This window comes from Rhineura floridana, chromosome 4, assembly GCF_030035675.1.
Source record: "Rhineura floridana isolate rRhiFlo1 chromosome 4, rRhiFlo1.hap2, whole genome shotgun sequence".
Classification (NCBI taxonomy): Eukaryota; Metazoa; Chordata; class Lepidosauria; order Squamata; family Rhineuridae; genus Rhineura; species Rhineura floridana.
Genome location: NC_084483.1, coordinates 63949137 through 63961863, shown reverse-complemented (window position 1 = coordinate 63961863; position 12727 = coordinate 63949137). Strand labels below are relative to the sequence as shown.

The window sequence follows — 12727 nt, the reverse complement described above, 5'->3', positions numbered from 1 at the left end:
ATTGAAAATCAGCCAGGCATATTTTTAACTTTTAAACTGCAGAAGATGAAGGTCAGAATATGGGGCAAGGTCAGTAATAGGATTACAGGTACTCTGTGAACATTTTGTTCTGAGTTCAGGACTGTAAGTTTTGTAAGGTTTTGTTTTGAAATGAGTTTATGGGAAGGATCAGAATGGCATGGCAGGGTATTTTCAATTTAACATTGCGGAATGTGAAAAATCCAGGCTAACTATAGCATACAGCCACTCTTGTGGCTGTGTAATCCCTGTCCTTGTTAAAAATTAACAGCCGCCTTTATAAAATTTGAGAATATTAGGAGTACATACCTGTCTTAATATGAGCTTCATGGGGCACTCTTTGTATAAAACAAGTTGTGTGCTTTTATCATAAACTGTATACCCCTACCCCCAAAAAGCTGCTTTGCTAATAAACATTGCACAAAGGGGGGATTGTGGAAGATGTCCATTTGTGGGCCTTGTTTCAAGGAAACCATTAGAACTAGCAGCAGTTACAAGCATTTCTGTGCATGTAGCTGCTGTATATGAAAGTAGGTCCTTAAAATGTAAAAATAGTTTCAGATCTGCAGGCTCTAAATAGAAAGGAAGCATAAGCAAATCAATATGAAATTGTACCAAAGCTAAAAAAAATTCACATGCTTAATATTTTTACATCATGTGATCAATATTTTATTGCTCAAAGGAAGAAGAGAAAGACATTAACATGCCAGGCACTTCCACAAGAAAGAGGAAGGTAATTTTTGATTTACATCAGTGATTTCTGCTTTGGCTGTGTGTGAAGCTGGAATAAATAACTTTTATTAAGGCTACTTTGACAATGTTTATCTTCATATTTGAATTTATTGATTGTTTGTTTCAATAAATGTTAGAATGATTGATTTTCCAAATGGTGGTCTAGAACCTGCAGAATACCATCAGAGGATGCACAACAGAGGGAAGGATTTTCATTTCAAGACTTTAGGCTAAAATTAACCGGTAGATTCCAAACACTTATTTTTCTCTTTCTGGCCACATTACTAAAACATTTGGTAAATCACCATTAAAGCTTGTTGGGGAAAGCAGAGTATGGGGCAAGATCAGTAGTAGGATTACAGGTACTCTGTGAACATGGCTGATTTTTAATGAATTTCAACAGATTATGAGAACTCTGAGAGAAAAAAGTCCAAAAGGCTTCTGGTTTTTTCCTCTCTCTTTAGACTTTGAACTCTCTATTCTCTCTGACTGTTTTGTGTATCGCCATGAAAATTGAGAGTGTTGTTAAGCAAGTGTTTCTGAGTTCAGGATTATAAGTTTTGTAAGGTTTTGTTTTGAAATGATCTTATGGGAAGCATCAGAATGGCATGGGGGTTATTTTCAATTTAACATTGCAGAATGTGAAAAATCCACGCTGGCTATAGTATAATTCAGTTTTAAAAGGTAATAAAAATGGCCCTAAGAATAAGAAATTGAATTGGCATTGCTCCCACTTCTGCTCGAAGATAGGCTACGGGCGTTCCTGGTGGAAGACCCAATAAAATACGTATAAAACTGTTTTGGACAGATTCCATTTGATCTGGTTCGGGAATACCCCCAAGTTCTTTCCTGTATACCATCTGTGGGATAACCTTGGCAGTAAAAACTCTTAAGGCTGGTATAACAAGGCTCCCACCCATGACTTTTGCAAATCTCAACACAGACTGCATTGAGTTTTGAGCTTTTAACTTATTGGCCTGCCAGTGATTATTCCATGAATCATTATTATATGAAAAGCAGATCCCCAGATAACTAAATCTGTAGGCCTGTTCTAGTAGATGACTGTCTAGAAACCATTTGTGTTTAGCTGGGTGTTTGCCAAAAACCATAACTTTGGTCTTGGCATAGTTCACACTTAGCTGTTCTTTCTCACATATGTCCCCAAACATTTTCAATAATCTCCTCATATCAATCTGGGTCTCGAACAAAAGGACCATGTTGTCAGCGTATAACAAAATATTTAATTTCTGTGAACTGAGAGCTACTGGAAAGTTGGATTTATCAACTGATCTATGATGTTGTTCACATATATATTAAACAGCAAGGGCGCTAATAAGCAACCTTGTCTCACTCCTTTAGTTGAGGCAATTACCCCTGACAGCTGATCTTCCCTACCTACCCTAACTCGAAGCTTGGTATCTGTATAGAGATTCCTTATCAAAACCAGAAGATGTTCATCCATTCTGTCTCCATAATTTTCTCCAGAGAATCTCTCTATTTATCCTGTCAAAAGCAGACATCAGATCAACAAAAGCTGCAAAAGATATTTCCTAGGGGCTGTTGTGTATTTTTCTCTCAGATGGTTTAGAACAAAGCATTGATCTATAGTTGACTTCCCATGACGGAAGCCAGCTTGTTCATCCCCAATAATATTGTTGCTCCCTACCCAGATTTCAACCTTATCTTATAAGTAACATGCATATAGTTTAGAGGATACGTCCAAAAGACAAACTGGACGATAGTTGGCTGGGAGAGATTTATCTCCTTTTTTAAAAATTGGAACCACAATTCTTTGGTCACATCCCTGGGGCAGTCTGTCAAAGGAATTTACATAAGAGTTTTGCTAATACTGGAGCCCACTAATTTGGATTATCCAAAAACATCTCAGGGGAAGCATATCTTCCCCAGAGGCTTTCTGTCTGCACAGGCGAGATATTAAACTTTTCACCTCAGAAGTAGTTACTGGGGGCCAAGCAGGAGTATCCTTAATATCAGGAATTTGAATGGGTGGAAGTGTTCTCATTAAAGTTAAATCAGAGTTAAAATTAAAAAGTTGGTTAAAATGGTTCTCCCAGGATTTAGGAATAAATAATCCAGGCCGTATTTCCTCTCCTTGAGCTTGCAAGCCACCAAGTTCCAGAACTTTTTAGAATCTTTGGAAGTTGCAGCCTTTTCCATTTCTGACCACATTGAAGCGTAAAAGGTGGCTTGTTTATGTTTCAGCAGCTTCCTATAGTAACTTTGCTTTTCAATCCATGCTCTCCTCATTGGGGAGGTAGCATTAAGACTAGCATTCCTGTGTGACGCATGGAGATCTCGTCTTGCCTGCCTACAATCTACAACAAACCACTTCATAGACCGGGGGTTTGGCTTATAGGGCAAATTATTTGAGCAGAGAGTACCCACTTGTTGCACAATATCTGAGTAAACTGATAGTGGATCATCATTCTGTTCCCATAAATCTATTTCTGAGGGACAGCAACTCTTCGTTAAAGAGAGCCTCCTACTTTTAGTTGGATCTCAGGAACCCACCTCAGACTTCACCTCCCTTGCTGAATATAGGGAGGTTCATAACCCAGACCTTTTGAGGCTTCTTGGAAATCCGCCATTTCCATGCACAGCGGCTGGTGATTGCTCGCCGATTGAATTCCCACAACAAAATTCTTTATGTATGGGGCACTTTCATAATTACATAAAAAACAATCTATAACACTCCCTCCCTTAAGGGAGGAGAATGTAAAGTCCCCTGCTGCCTTATCATGGCAGATGAACAGTCTAAATTTGTAAATTAACTTAAACAAGTGGGTCCCTGCGGAATTGATTCGTTTGTCCATGGATTTCCTGTAAGGGATGTAGGCTATATCCTCTTAATTCAAACCAAACCTTTCATTGGCAATTAAATACTCATCACCTAGTCTGGCATTGAAATCTCCCATCATGATCATTAAAGATCATATAAGATCATAGAAACATAGAATAGTAGAGTTGGGACTATAAGGCCATCAAGTCCAACCCTCTGCTCAATGCAGGAATCCAAATCAAAGCAGATGGCTGTCCAGCTGTCTCTTGAATGTCTCCAGTGTCAGAGAGCCCACTACCTCTCTAGGTAATTGGTTTCATTGTCGTATGGCTCTAACAGTTAGGAAGTTTTTCCTGATGTCCAGTCGAAATCTGTAGATGTAGGGAACTGTTGATTAATTAGCTCCAGATGGGATTCCAGAATATTCCATATATCTGGGTTAAAATCTCTAGATTCTCTAGGGGGAATGTACACATTTATACAAATTAGTGCCAACCCATTTTGGCTTTTCAGATACAGTAGGGCCCCGCTTTACAGTGCTTCGCTTTACGGTGCTTTGCTAATGCGGTGGTCTCAGTTAGATGCAATTAGACTAAAGCCCCACTCATATGGTGCTTGTTCTGCTTTTACAGAGGTTTTCGGGTGTTGCACGCCATTCTGTTCAATGAGTTCTGCTTTTCAATGGTTTCGCTTTTCGGGGGGGGGGGTCCGGAACGTAACCCGTCGTATGAGTAGGGTCCTACTGTATATGGTTTGGATAGAAGGGAAAATAGAATCAGTTACCTGGGTTCCTACATTTAAACTAGTGGCCACCCCAAAAACAAGTCCTCCTCTGCTTCTTCCTTCCTTTTGATCCTTTCTTGGTGGAGTTGAAAACAGGCTAAACCCCTGTATCTCAATTTTAGGCTCCCAAGTCTCTTGTAGGCCAAACAGCTGGAATTGCGAGAAATGAAAAACCCGAATCCCTCGTCTTACTATCCCACCCTGAAATATTCCAGGATAGAAGTTTTAAGGGTATTTGTTGGGGCTTGAGATTCACAATCCCTGCCACTTGGGGGAGTGGGGGTTTAATTTTTACATTCCAGTACTCCCTCTGTAATTTGGGGGGAGGGGTTATTACATCATTGGGTTGAGCAATGGATACTTTGGGAGGCGGAGCAGATTTCTTGTTACCTAGATTGCTCTCTTGTAGCAGCAGTAACTCACCCTCAAATATAGCCAGGTTTGGTGCTGATTTGTGATACTTCCCCTCTTCCTCCTGTATATTTTCAGCTTGATTTTTACCCTCGCTCTACCCCAGAGCTGCTCCGCCTAACGAGTTAGTTTCAGATGGCAGCGGCTGACCATCAAGGCATCTTCTAATAATAATAATATCTGGATAGAGTGGGCTTGCTTTAGGTGATACCTCTGTTGTTATAAAGCCCTTCCCCTTTTGGGGGTTTGGGCTACCAGCCACGGTTTGATCCTTGAGGTCCTGGCATAGCTTCTCATCTGCTTGGGTAAATAACTCTTGCCTTTGCGGGACAGAAACTTCTTCCATATTTTGTGGGATAAGGATCATCTCAGTTGTGTCCTGTTTCTTAATAATACGTTGGGTCTTACTTTAAAAAATGTTTAATAGGTTTAGCTGAAGGTCCCTAAGACTAAGAATGATTGCTAATTGGTCCTCCTCTAAAATGACATTGTACGATGCCATTAGGGTCCCTACTTCCTCTGCAGTAAAAAAATGATCCTTTAGTAGGTTCATTTTGGTAGGAACACCTTTAGCTCGGAGACCTAATTAAATTGTATTCATTTTGTCTATAAGTATTAGTTTCTGTGTCGCTGATAAGTCCTTAAGTAAGGTGGAGGAAGCTACATCCTCGAGGATTGAAAGGCAACCTTGGGGGATATGCCCACCAAGGAAAGCGTTATCTGATAGGGGTTCTCCATTCCAATTTTGCCCCACCTCTTCATGATTTTTAGCTTCACAATCCAATGCAACCAGCTGATTAATATCAGCAGAAGTTCTGCTCAACATTTTGGGGTCTATCCTATTAATTGCCACCACCTGTTGCTTATAGATTTCATTATCATCAAGGTCAATCAGCTTACCTGTTGGACATTTGTCTTTAGCTGGCCCTTTACAGTAAGGTAATCTCCTTTCCTGTAATGGGCACTGTGACTAAAAGACATGGACATTAAATGCAATTGCCTAAAATGGCACTTCACATCGATGTCTAATCTGCTTAGTTTGGCTTCGGCTCCAAGAATGGTAGTAGGGCCCCACTCATACGGCGGGTTATGTTCAGGACCCCTGCTAAAAAGCAAAAACTGCTGAAAAGCGGAACTCACTGAATAGAATGGTGCGCGACACCTGAAAACCACCGTAAAAGCGGAACAAGTGCTGTATGAGTGGGGCTTTAGTCTAATTGAGACTGCTGCATTAGCAAAGCGCCATAAAGCGAAGCGCTGTAAAGCGGGGCCCTACTGTACCTGCAACCTGCTGATTGGCACAAGTTATCATGGCTCTGGCATTATGATAATTATAAAACAAATAGTCTAGTCTTTCGATATCCCCAATAGCAATGTGGCCTATTTCCACCTCCCTCAGAATCTGTAGAAGATGGAACTTCCTCTCAAACTGTGTTAGGATCCCTGGCAGTTTGGGATAATTACATAGAACCACCTGCTATTTCATCAAAACTAGGGAAACAGGTTGGACTGTTTCAGGCTGCCGCTTCACTGTTGTAGTGAGTGGAGTGGAAGGTAAACCGGAGAGACATTCTTGAGGAATAAAGTCTAGCATGGCTTCCTGTGGGCTGAGATCTTCACGCACAGGAGGAAGAATAGGAAGACCAGATACTGTATTAGACGCTTCTTGGATGGAGTTCTCTCTTTGTTCAGGCTTTATCTTATTTGTCCTGTTTAAGTGCTTGGTCTTCTTTTCCTTCTTATCTTTTGTAGTCTTCACATCTCTATTCACCAGTTCAAAGAGCCTTTGGAAGTGAAATATTTTATTTACCAATGTAGGGGGTGGAGATTCGCTTTTGTTTGCTAGCCCTTTTGGATATACACCTCTTGGTCTTACTGCTTTTCTTATAAGATTTCGGTCTGCTGCTTCTGTTGCAATTAGAAGCTGTTACCACCGAAGGAGTGTTAACAGGATCAGTATGTGGCCCACTTGCATTTTCTAGGCCAGTCTTTAAAGTAAATGCAGCAGAAGTGTCCACTAGAAAGTTATTTTAACCGTTCCTGGCTGGTGTTTCCTTTGCAGATTGTAATGGAGCAGGTGAACATTCTGAGCTTGCTTTAACCTGCTGCTCTCTGAAGACCTCATAAATCAGTTGCTTTATAGCTAGAATTACCTCCTGCAGTGTCACTTGCAAGCCAGATAGCTCATCAAAAAGCTTCTTCACCAGTCTCCCCTGTAGCATGCACTGTGAACTAAGAAGCTCCAAGTTAGATTGATTTAACAACTCAGGAGCCTCATAGATAGAACAAAGCTCTGCTGGAGGTGGAGCTGCTGAGCCCAGCTCCTGGACATACTCTTCAATCAAGGATAAACAAGGAACCAGTGAGCAAGGAGTTACCTGTTCTGAGTTATTCTTAGCGAACAGTGAGTCTTTTAGCCTTGGGTTAGTAGTTTCCTTCTCTATCTTTCAGTCATTCACTGAAGTAAAATAATCGGGGAAATTGATTTGTTTAGCTATGGACGAGTTCAATCTCTTTTTTTGCCCTCTGGTAACCACCATACTTCCTCAAATTAATTGGATTATTTGTTATTTATTCTGCAGCTCTCTTTCTCAGGTGAGCTGCCCAAACTTTGTATTACAGTTCCAATATAAAATCCAGTTACTCACTGCCTTATATAAGCAGTTGGTTTCACAGGGTCCATACGGCAGCAGGATGTAAACTTGAGATGGAAATAAATCCCTATAAGGGAAATTCCCTTTTTCTCTTCAGTAAGCACCACTTTTTCTCCTGTTTTTATGCAAGACCAAGTATGGATTTATCTGTGTTACTTACTTTACTTCTCAGGGGGGAGCAGCTCAAGTCCAACTGTACATCTGTAAATCAGTTTTCTTTCACTTTGACAGTAATTAATCAGTTGCTGCTGTTCTGAGTAAATGCAACCCCCCACATAAAGTCAAGAGGACGTCTAAGATATCAGTGTGTCGACTCCCTTCCAGCTCTTTCCTGTAAATAATGGAGCGACAAGTAGTGTCCTTGATAAAATGCTTTCCTATTCCCAGCTTCTTCGGCAGTGCAGTATAAACAAAACAAAACAAAAGCTAGTGGGCAGAAAGATAGAATGCTCAGAAATAGGAGACCTCCTAAAATTAACTTCCTAAAAATAGAATAAAAGGACTAAAAACTAACAAACCATAGGACTAAAAACAGAAGATTGTTAATAAAAATAGATAAAAGTAATTAAAATAAGTGATAAAAATTGAGACAAGCCGCAGCTCTCAAACAACCACAGCTGCTCGCTGTGCTATCTTGCTCTCTCTCTTCTTCTCTTCAACCAACAATATGACTGCCAAGGCACATATGAACCGTCAAGGGGGCATGAGATCAAGAGCACTACTAGAAGAGGCATCAGTTCTCTTCACCTGGGTGGAGAATCACTTGGAATAGTTTGCAGCAGAGCAGTTACAAGGTGTGGAAAATGTGCAGGCTGATTGGTTGAGTTGGGAACAAGCTCTCAATGGGAAATAAAGACTACATCCAAATGTGTTCAGAAAGATGGTGGCACACTTTGGAAATGTAACCATAGATCTCTTTGCAACTCACCACAGTTGTCAAGTAGAAAGATCCTTCTGATATGCAGATCCCTCGGTGGAGGCGACAGATACACTAGTCTCTTCATGGCCTCCAGGTCTGCTGTACATATTTTCTCCATTTCCGCATCTGGCCAGAGTGCTTCAAAAGGTGCGAGAAGAGAAGGCAAAGGTCCTGTTGGTGGTCCTTTACTGGCCTCGCCAACCATGGTTCACTGAGCTCCTCACTCTAATGAATTCTCCCCATGATGTCTTCGTCTCAGGAAGGACCTGCTTTCCCAAGGCCCTCTACACCATCCAGATCCAGAATGGCTAAACCTTCACACCTATGCATTGAACAGAGGCATTTAGTGAAGGCACATCTGTCAGAAGTGATGGTAGATACCATGATGGCATCTTGATGTCTGTCCATCACTCTATGAGGGTACATGGAAGGTTGTCTCAGCTTGGTGCACAAAGAGAAACATCCACCCCAAAAGGGCAGGCATACAAGAGGTTTTGGATTTCTTGCAAGATGGCCTCTCTGTGGGTCTAAGACCAAATACAATTTGCTGAAAGCCCTCTGCATTATCATTGGTTCTGTCACTGGGCTCCCATCCTTTCTTAAAGAGTTTTCTGCAAAGACCAACCATTACAGCACCTCCAGTTCAACATCGTTTTTGTACCTGGGACCTGAATAAGGTTCTAAAAGCACTTCAGAGACCTCCCTTCACACCTCTGAAAAGTGTTCGTCTTCATTTGCTATCCTTCAAGGTTCTTTTTCTGGTGGCTGTCACTTCAGCCCGCAGGGTTTCTCAGCATTCTTTCTGTAGACAGACACTTCTATATCTTTCACAAGGACAGAGTGACCTGTGGATTGTTTCTTTGTCTTAAAGTTTTGTCCTCTTTTCATTGTCAGCAGAATCTACCTTGTTTTTGTCCTTCTCCGGTTCACCACACCAAAAAAGCATGGCAATCCTTAGATGTGCGGAGGGCTGTTAAAGTGTATATATCCAGAATGAAGCTCTTCCATTAAACAGATGCATTGTTTGTATCTTTCCATCCTGTGTTTCTAGGGAAGAAAGTTTCTTCCTCCATGCTATCGTGATGGCTTAAGGCATGTATAGTGTTGGTGTACACCTCATTGAACTTATCTCCTCCAGCACGGATTGTGGCACATTCCATCAGGGCTGCTGCCACCACAGCTGCATTTGTGCTTAATGCTCCTCTAAGTGAGGTATGCAAAGCAGCTACGTGCACTATTCTAAACACTTTCATTAAGTATTATAAAAGTGATTTGAATGCCTCAGGAGAGGCAGCCTCTGGAAGAAGAGTGCAACAGCATGTTCTTCCACAACGATAGGCAGCCCAGCCTTTAATTCCCATCCTACATGGGTAAACTTGGGTATGTCCTACCTGAGATCATCTTTACATGCATGGGAGAAGGACCTTTGGTCTTACCATGAAACAGCCTTCTCAGGGCCACTTCCTTCTGTGGGCTGGGCTGGTGGGGGGTCTATTGTCTTTTTCTGTGTATTTTAGAATGTGTATATTTAAAGGACATTGGTTGTTGAGTGTTTCTGGCTTGTCACTGGAGAACTGACTGATAGAACAAAGGGAAAACTAGAAGACTACTAAAATCGATCAGTGTCTGCCTTCAACCACTAGGTGGAGGTCATGACCCACCTGAGATAATCTTTTACATGCATGTAGAACGGTTTTTCATGATGATGATGATGATGATGATGATGATGATGATGATGATGATGATGATAATAATAATAATAATAAAATAATAATAATAAAATAATAAAATTTTATTTATGAGTCGCCTATCTGGCCGAATTAACGGTCACTCTAGGCGATGTACACTGACACAATGAAATACAATATAAAACCAGAAAACCACATTCAATAATTAAACTAAACAGCATTAAAAGCTAACCCATCCCAGAAATCCCATAGGCCTGCCTGAACAGCCAGGTCTTCAAGGCCCGGCGGAAACCTATTAGGGAGGGGGCATGACGCAGACCGAAAGGAAGGGAATTCCAGAGGGTGGGGGCCACAATCGAAAATGCCCTCTATCTGGTCCGCACCAGCCTAGCTGTTTTAACTGGTGGGACCGAGAGAAGGTCTTGTGTGGCTGATCTTGTCGGGTGGCATAATTGGTGATGCTGGAGGCGCTCCTTTAGATAAACTGGGCCGAAACCGTATAGGGCTTTAAAGGTCAACACCAACACCTTGAATTGGGCCCGGTAGACAACTGGTAGCCAGTGTAGATCTACTAACACCGGAGTGATATGATCCCGGCGACGGCTGTTCTTAATCAAACGTGCTGCCACATTCTGTATCAGCTGTAATTTCCAGACCATTTTCAAGGGTAACCCCACGTAGAGCGCATTACAGTAGTCTAAGCGGGAGGAGACCAGAGCATGAATCACCCGTGGGAGCAGATGGGCAGGAAGGTAGGGTTGCAGCCTCCGTATCAGATGAAGTTGATACCAAGCCGCCCGGCTCACTGCCGAAACCTGAGCCTCCATGGACAGCTGGGAGTCAAGAATGACCCCGAGGCTGCGGACCTGGTCTTTCAGGGGCAATTTTACCCCATTAAACACCAGGTCTATATCTCCCAACCCTCTCTTGTCCCCCACGAGCAATACCTCAGTCTTGTTGGGGTTCAATTTCAGCCTATTCTTTCCCATCCATTCACTTACGGAGTCCAGGCATTTGGACATGGTATCCACAGCCAACTCTGGTGAGGACTTAAACGAAAGATAGAGCTGAGTATCATCCGCATATTGGTGACACTGCAGCCCAAACCTCCTGATGATGGCCCCCAGCGGCTTTACATAGATGTTGAATAGCATGGGGGAGAGGATAGAACCCTGTGGCACTCCACAATTGAGAGGCCAAGGGTCTGAAACCTCATCCCCCAATGCCACCCGTTGGTGCCTGTCTGAGAGATAGGAACGGAGCCACCGTAAAACAGTGCCCCCTATTCCTAATCCCTCCAGGCGATCCAAAAGGATACCGTGGTCGACGGTATCGAAAGCCGCTGAGAGATCCAGGAGGACTAGGAGAGTATATTCTCCTCTATCCAACGCCCTCCTCATATCATCCACCAGGGCGACCAAGGCTGTTTCAGTTCCATGCCCAGTCCTGAAGCCCGATTGGAATGGATCTAGATAATCTGCTTCATCCAAGTGTGTCTGTAGCTGTTTGGCCACCACCCGGTCAATCACCTTGCCCAAGAATGGTAAATTAGAGACTGGGCGAAAGTTAAAGGTCTCTTCTCTCTTGGTTGTCTCCAAGTGGGTTTGGCTCCCTCTACCGCTTGAAGGCAGGAAACACTATAACTTCAAAGGAAGGTGTTGGCTTTCTCTCCTTTTTGAGGCTTCAGTTTGTTTCCTGAAAGAGACCATGAAAGTAGGGAGGCTTGCCATTCTTTGCTATTGTGGTCAAAAACCTTTTCTTACCCAACCCACTTCACATGTGACCGTAACTACTTTAGATTTTAACTGAGACTTGCATTTCACAGTACTATAGTTTTAATACTTTTGTATGTGTTGCCATATAACTTTAGTAGCTGCTTCATAAAAACATCATTGTTGGATTTATTCCACTGTAAGTTGCATACAGTGTCTTGCAAAAGTAATCAGCCCCCTGACCAATGCTCTCATATTACTGAATTACAAATGGTACATTGTAATTTCATTCTGTATGATATTTTATTTTGAAACACTGAAACTCAAAATCAATTATTGAAAGGTGACATTGGTTTTATGTTGGGAAATGTTGGTAACAAAGACAAAAAACTAAAACATGTTGATTGCATAAGTATCCAATCCCCACACATTGATATTTGGTAGAGCCACCTTTCGCTGCAATAACAGCTTTAATTCTTTTGGGGTAGGTATGTACTAGCTTTGCAAAGTGTCGGAGGGATTTTGGCCCATTCTTCTTGGCAGATTCGCTCCAGGTCATTCAGGTTGGTTGGATGTTGCTCGTGGACAGCAATTTTCAAACAGCATCACAGATTCTCAATGGGATTGAGATCAGGACTTTGACTGGGCCACTGTAGGACAGTCACCTTTTTATTCTTGAGCCCCTCCAATGTTGCTTTGGCCTTGTGCTTGGGATCATTGTCCTGCTGAAAAGTGAATTTCCTCCCAAGCTTAACTTTTTTTAGTGGACTGAAGCAGGTTCTCTTGCAGTATTTCCCTGTATTTTGCTCCATCTGTTCTTCCTTCAATGTTAACAAGATGCCTGGTCCCTGCTAATGAGAAGCATCCCCACAGCATGATGCTGCCACCACCATACTTCACTGTAGGGGTGGTGTGTCTTGAGGCATAAACAGTGTTAAGTTTGTGCCACGCATAGCACTTTGAGTTTTGGCCAAAAAGCTCTTTCTTGGCCTCATTTGACCACAAAACCT

At 42.2% G+C, this 12727-nt stretch overlaps 1 protein-coding gene across 5 annotated transcripts in view; it reads left to right on the top strand.

Moving 5' to 3' along the window:
• Nucleotides 1-12727, top strand: part of PHIP (pleckstrin homology domain interacting protein) — a 184016-nt gene that overhangs the window by 88059 nt on the left and 83230 nt on the right. For 3 of the 5 annotated variants that reach the window (XM_061623183.1, XM_061623181.1, XM_061623180.1), the window contains exon 21: nt 701-751. The exons of the other annotated variants lie outside the window; for them this stretch is intronic. In XM_061623183.1, coding sequence (XP_061479167.1) covers nt 701-751 — 51 coding nt within the window. The remainder of the gene's footprint in view (nt 1-700; nt 752-12727) is intronic. 5 annotated transcript variants of the gene reach the window in all.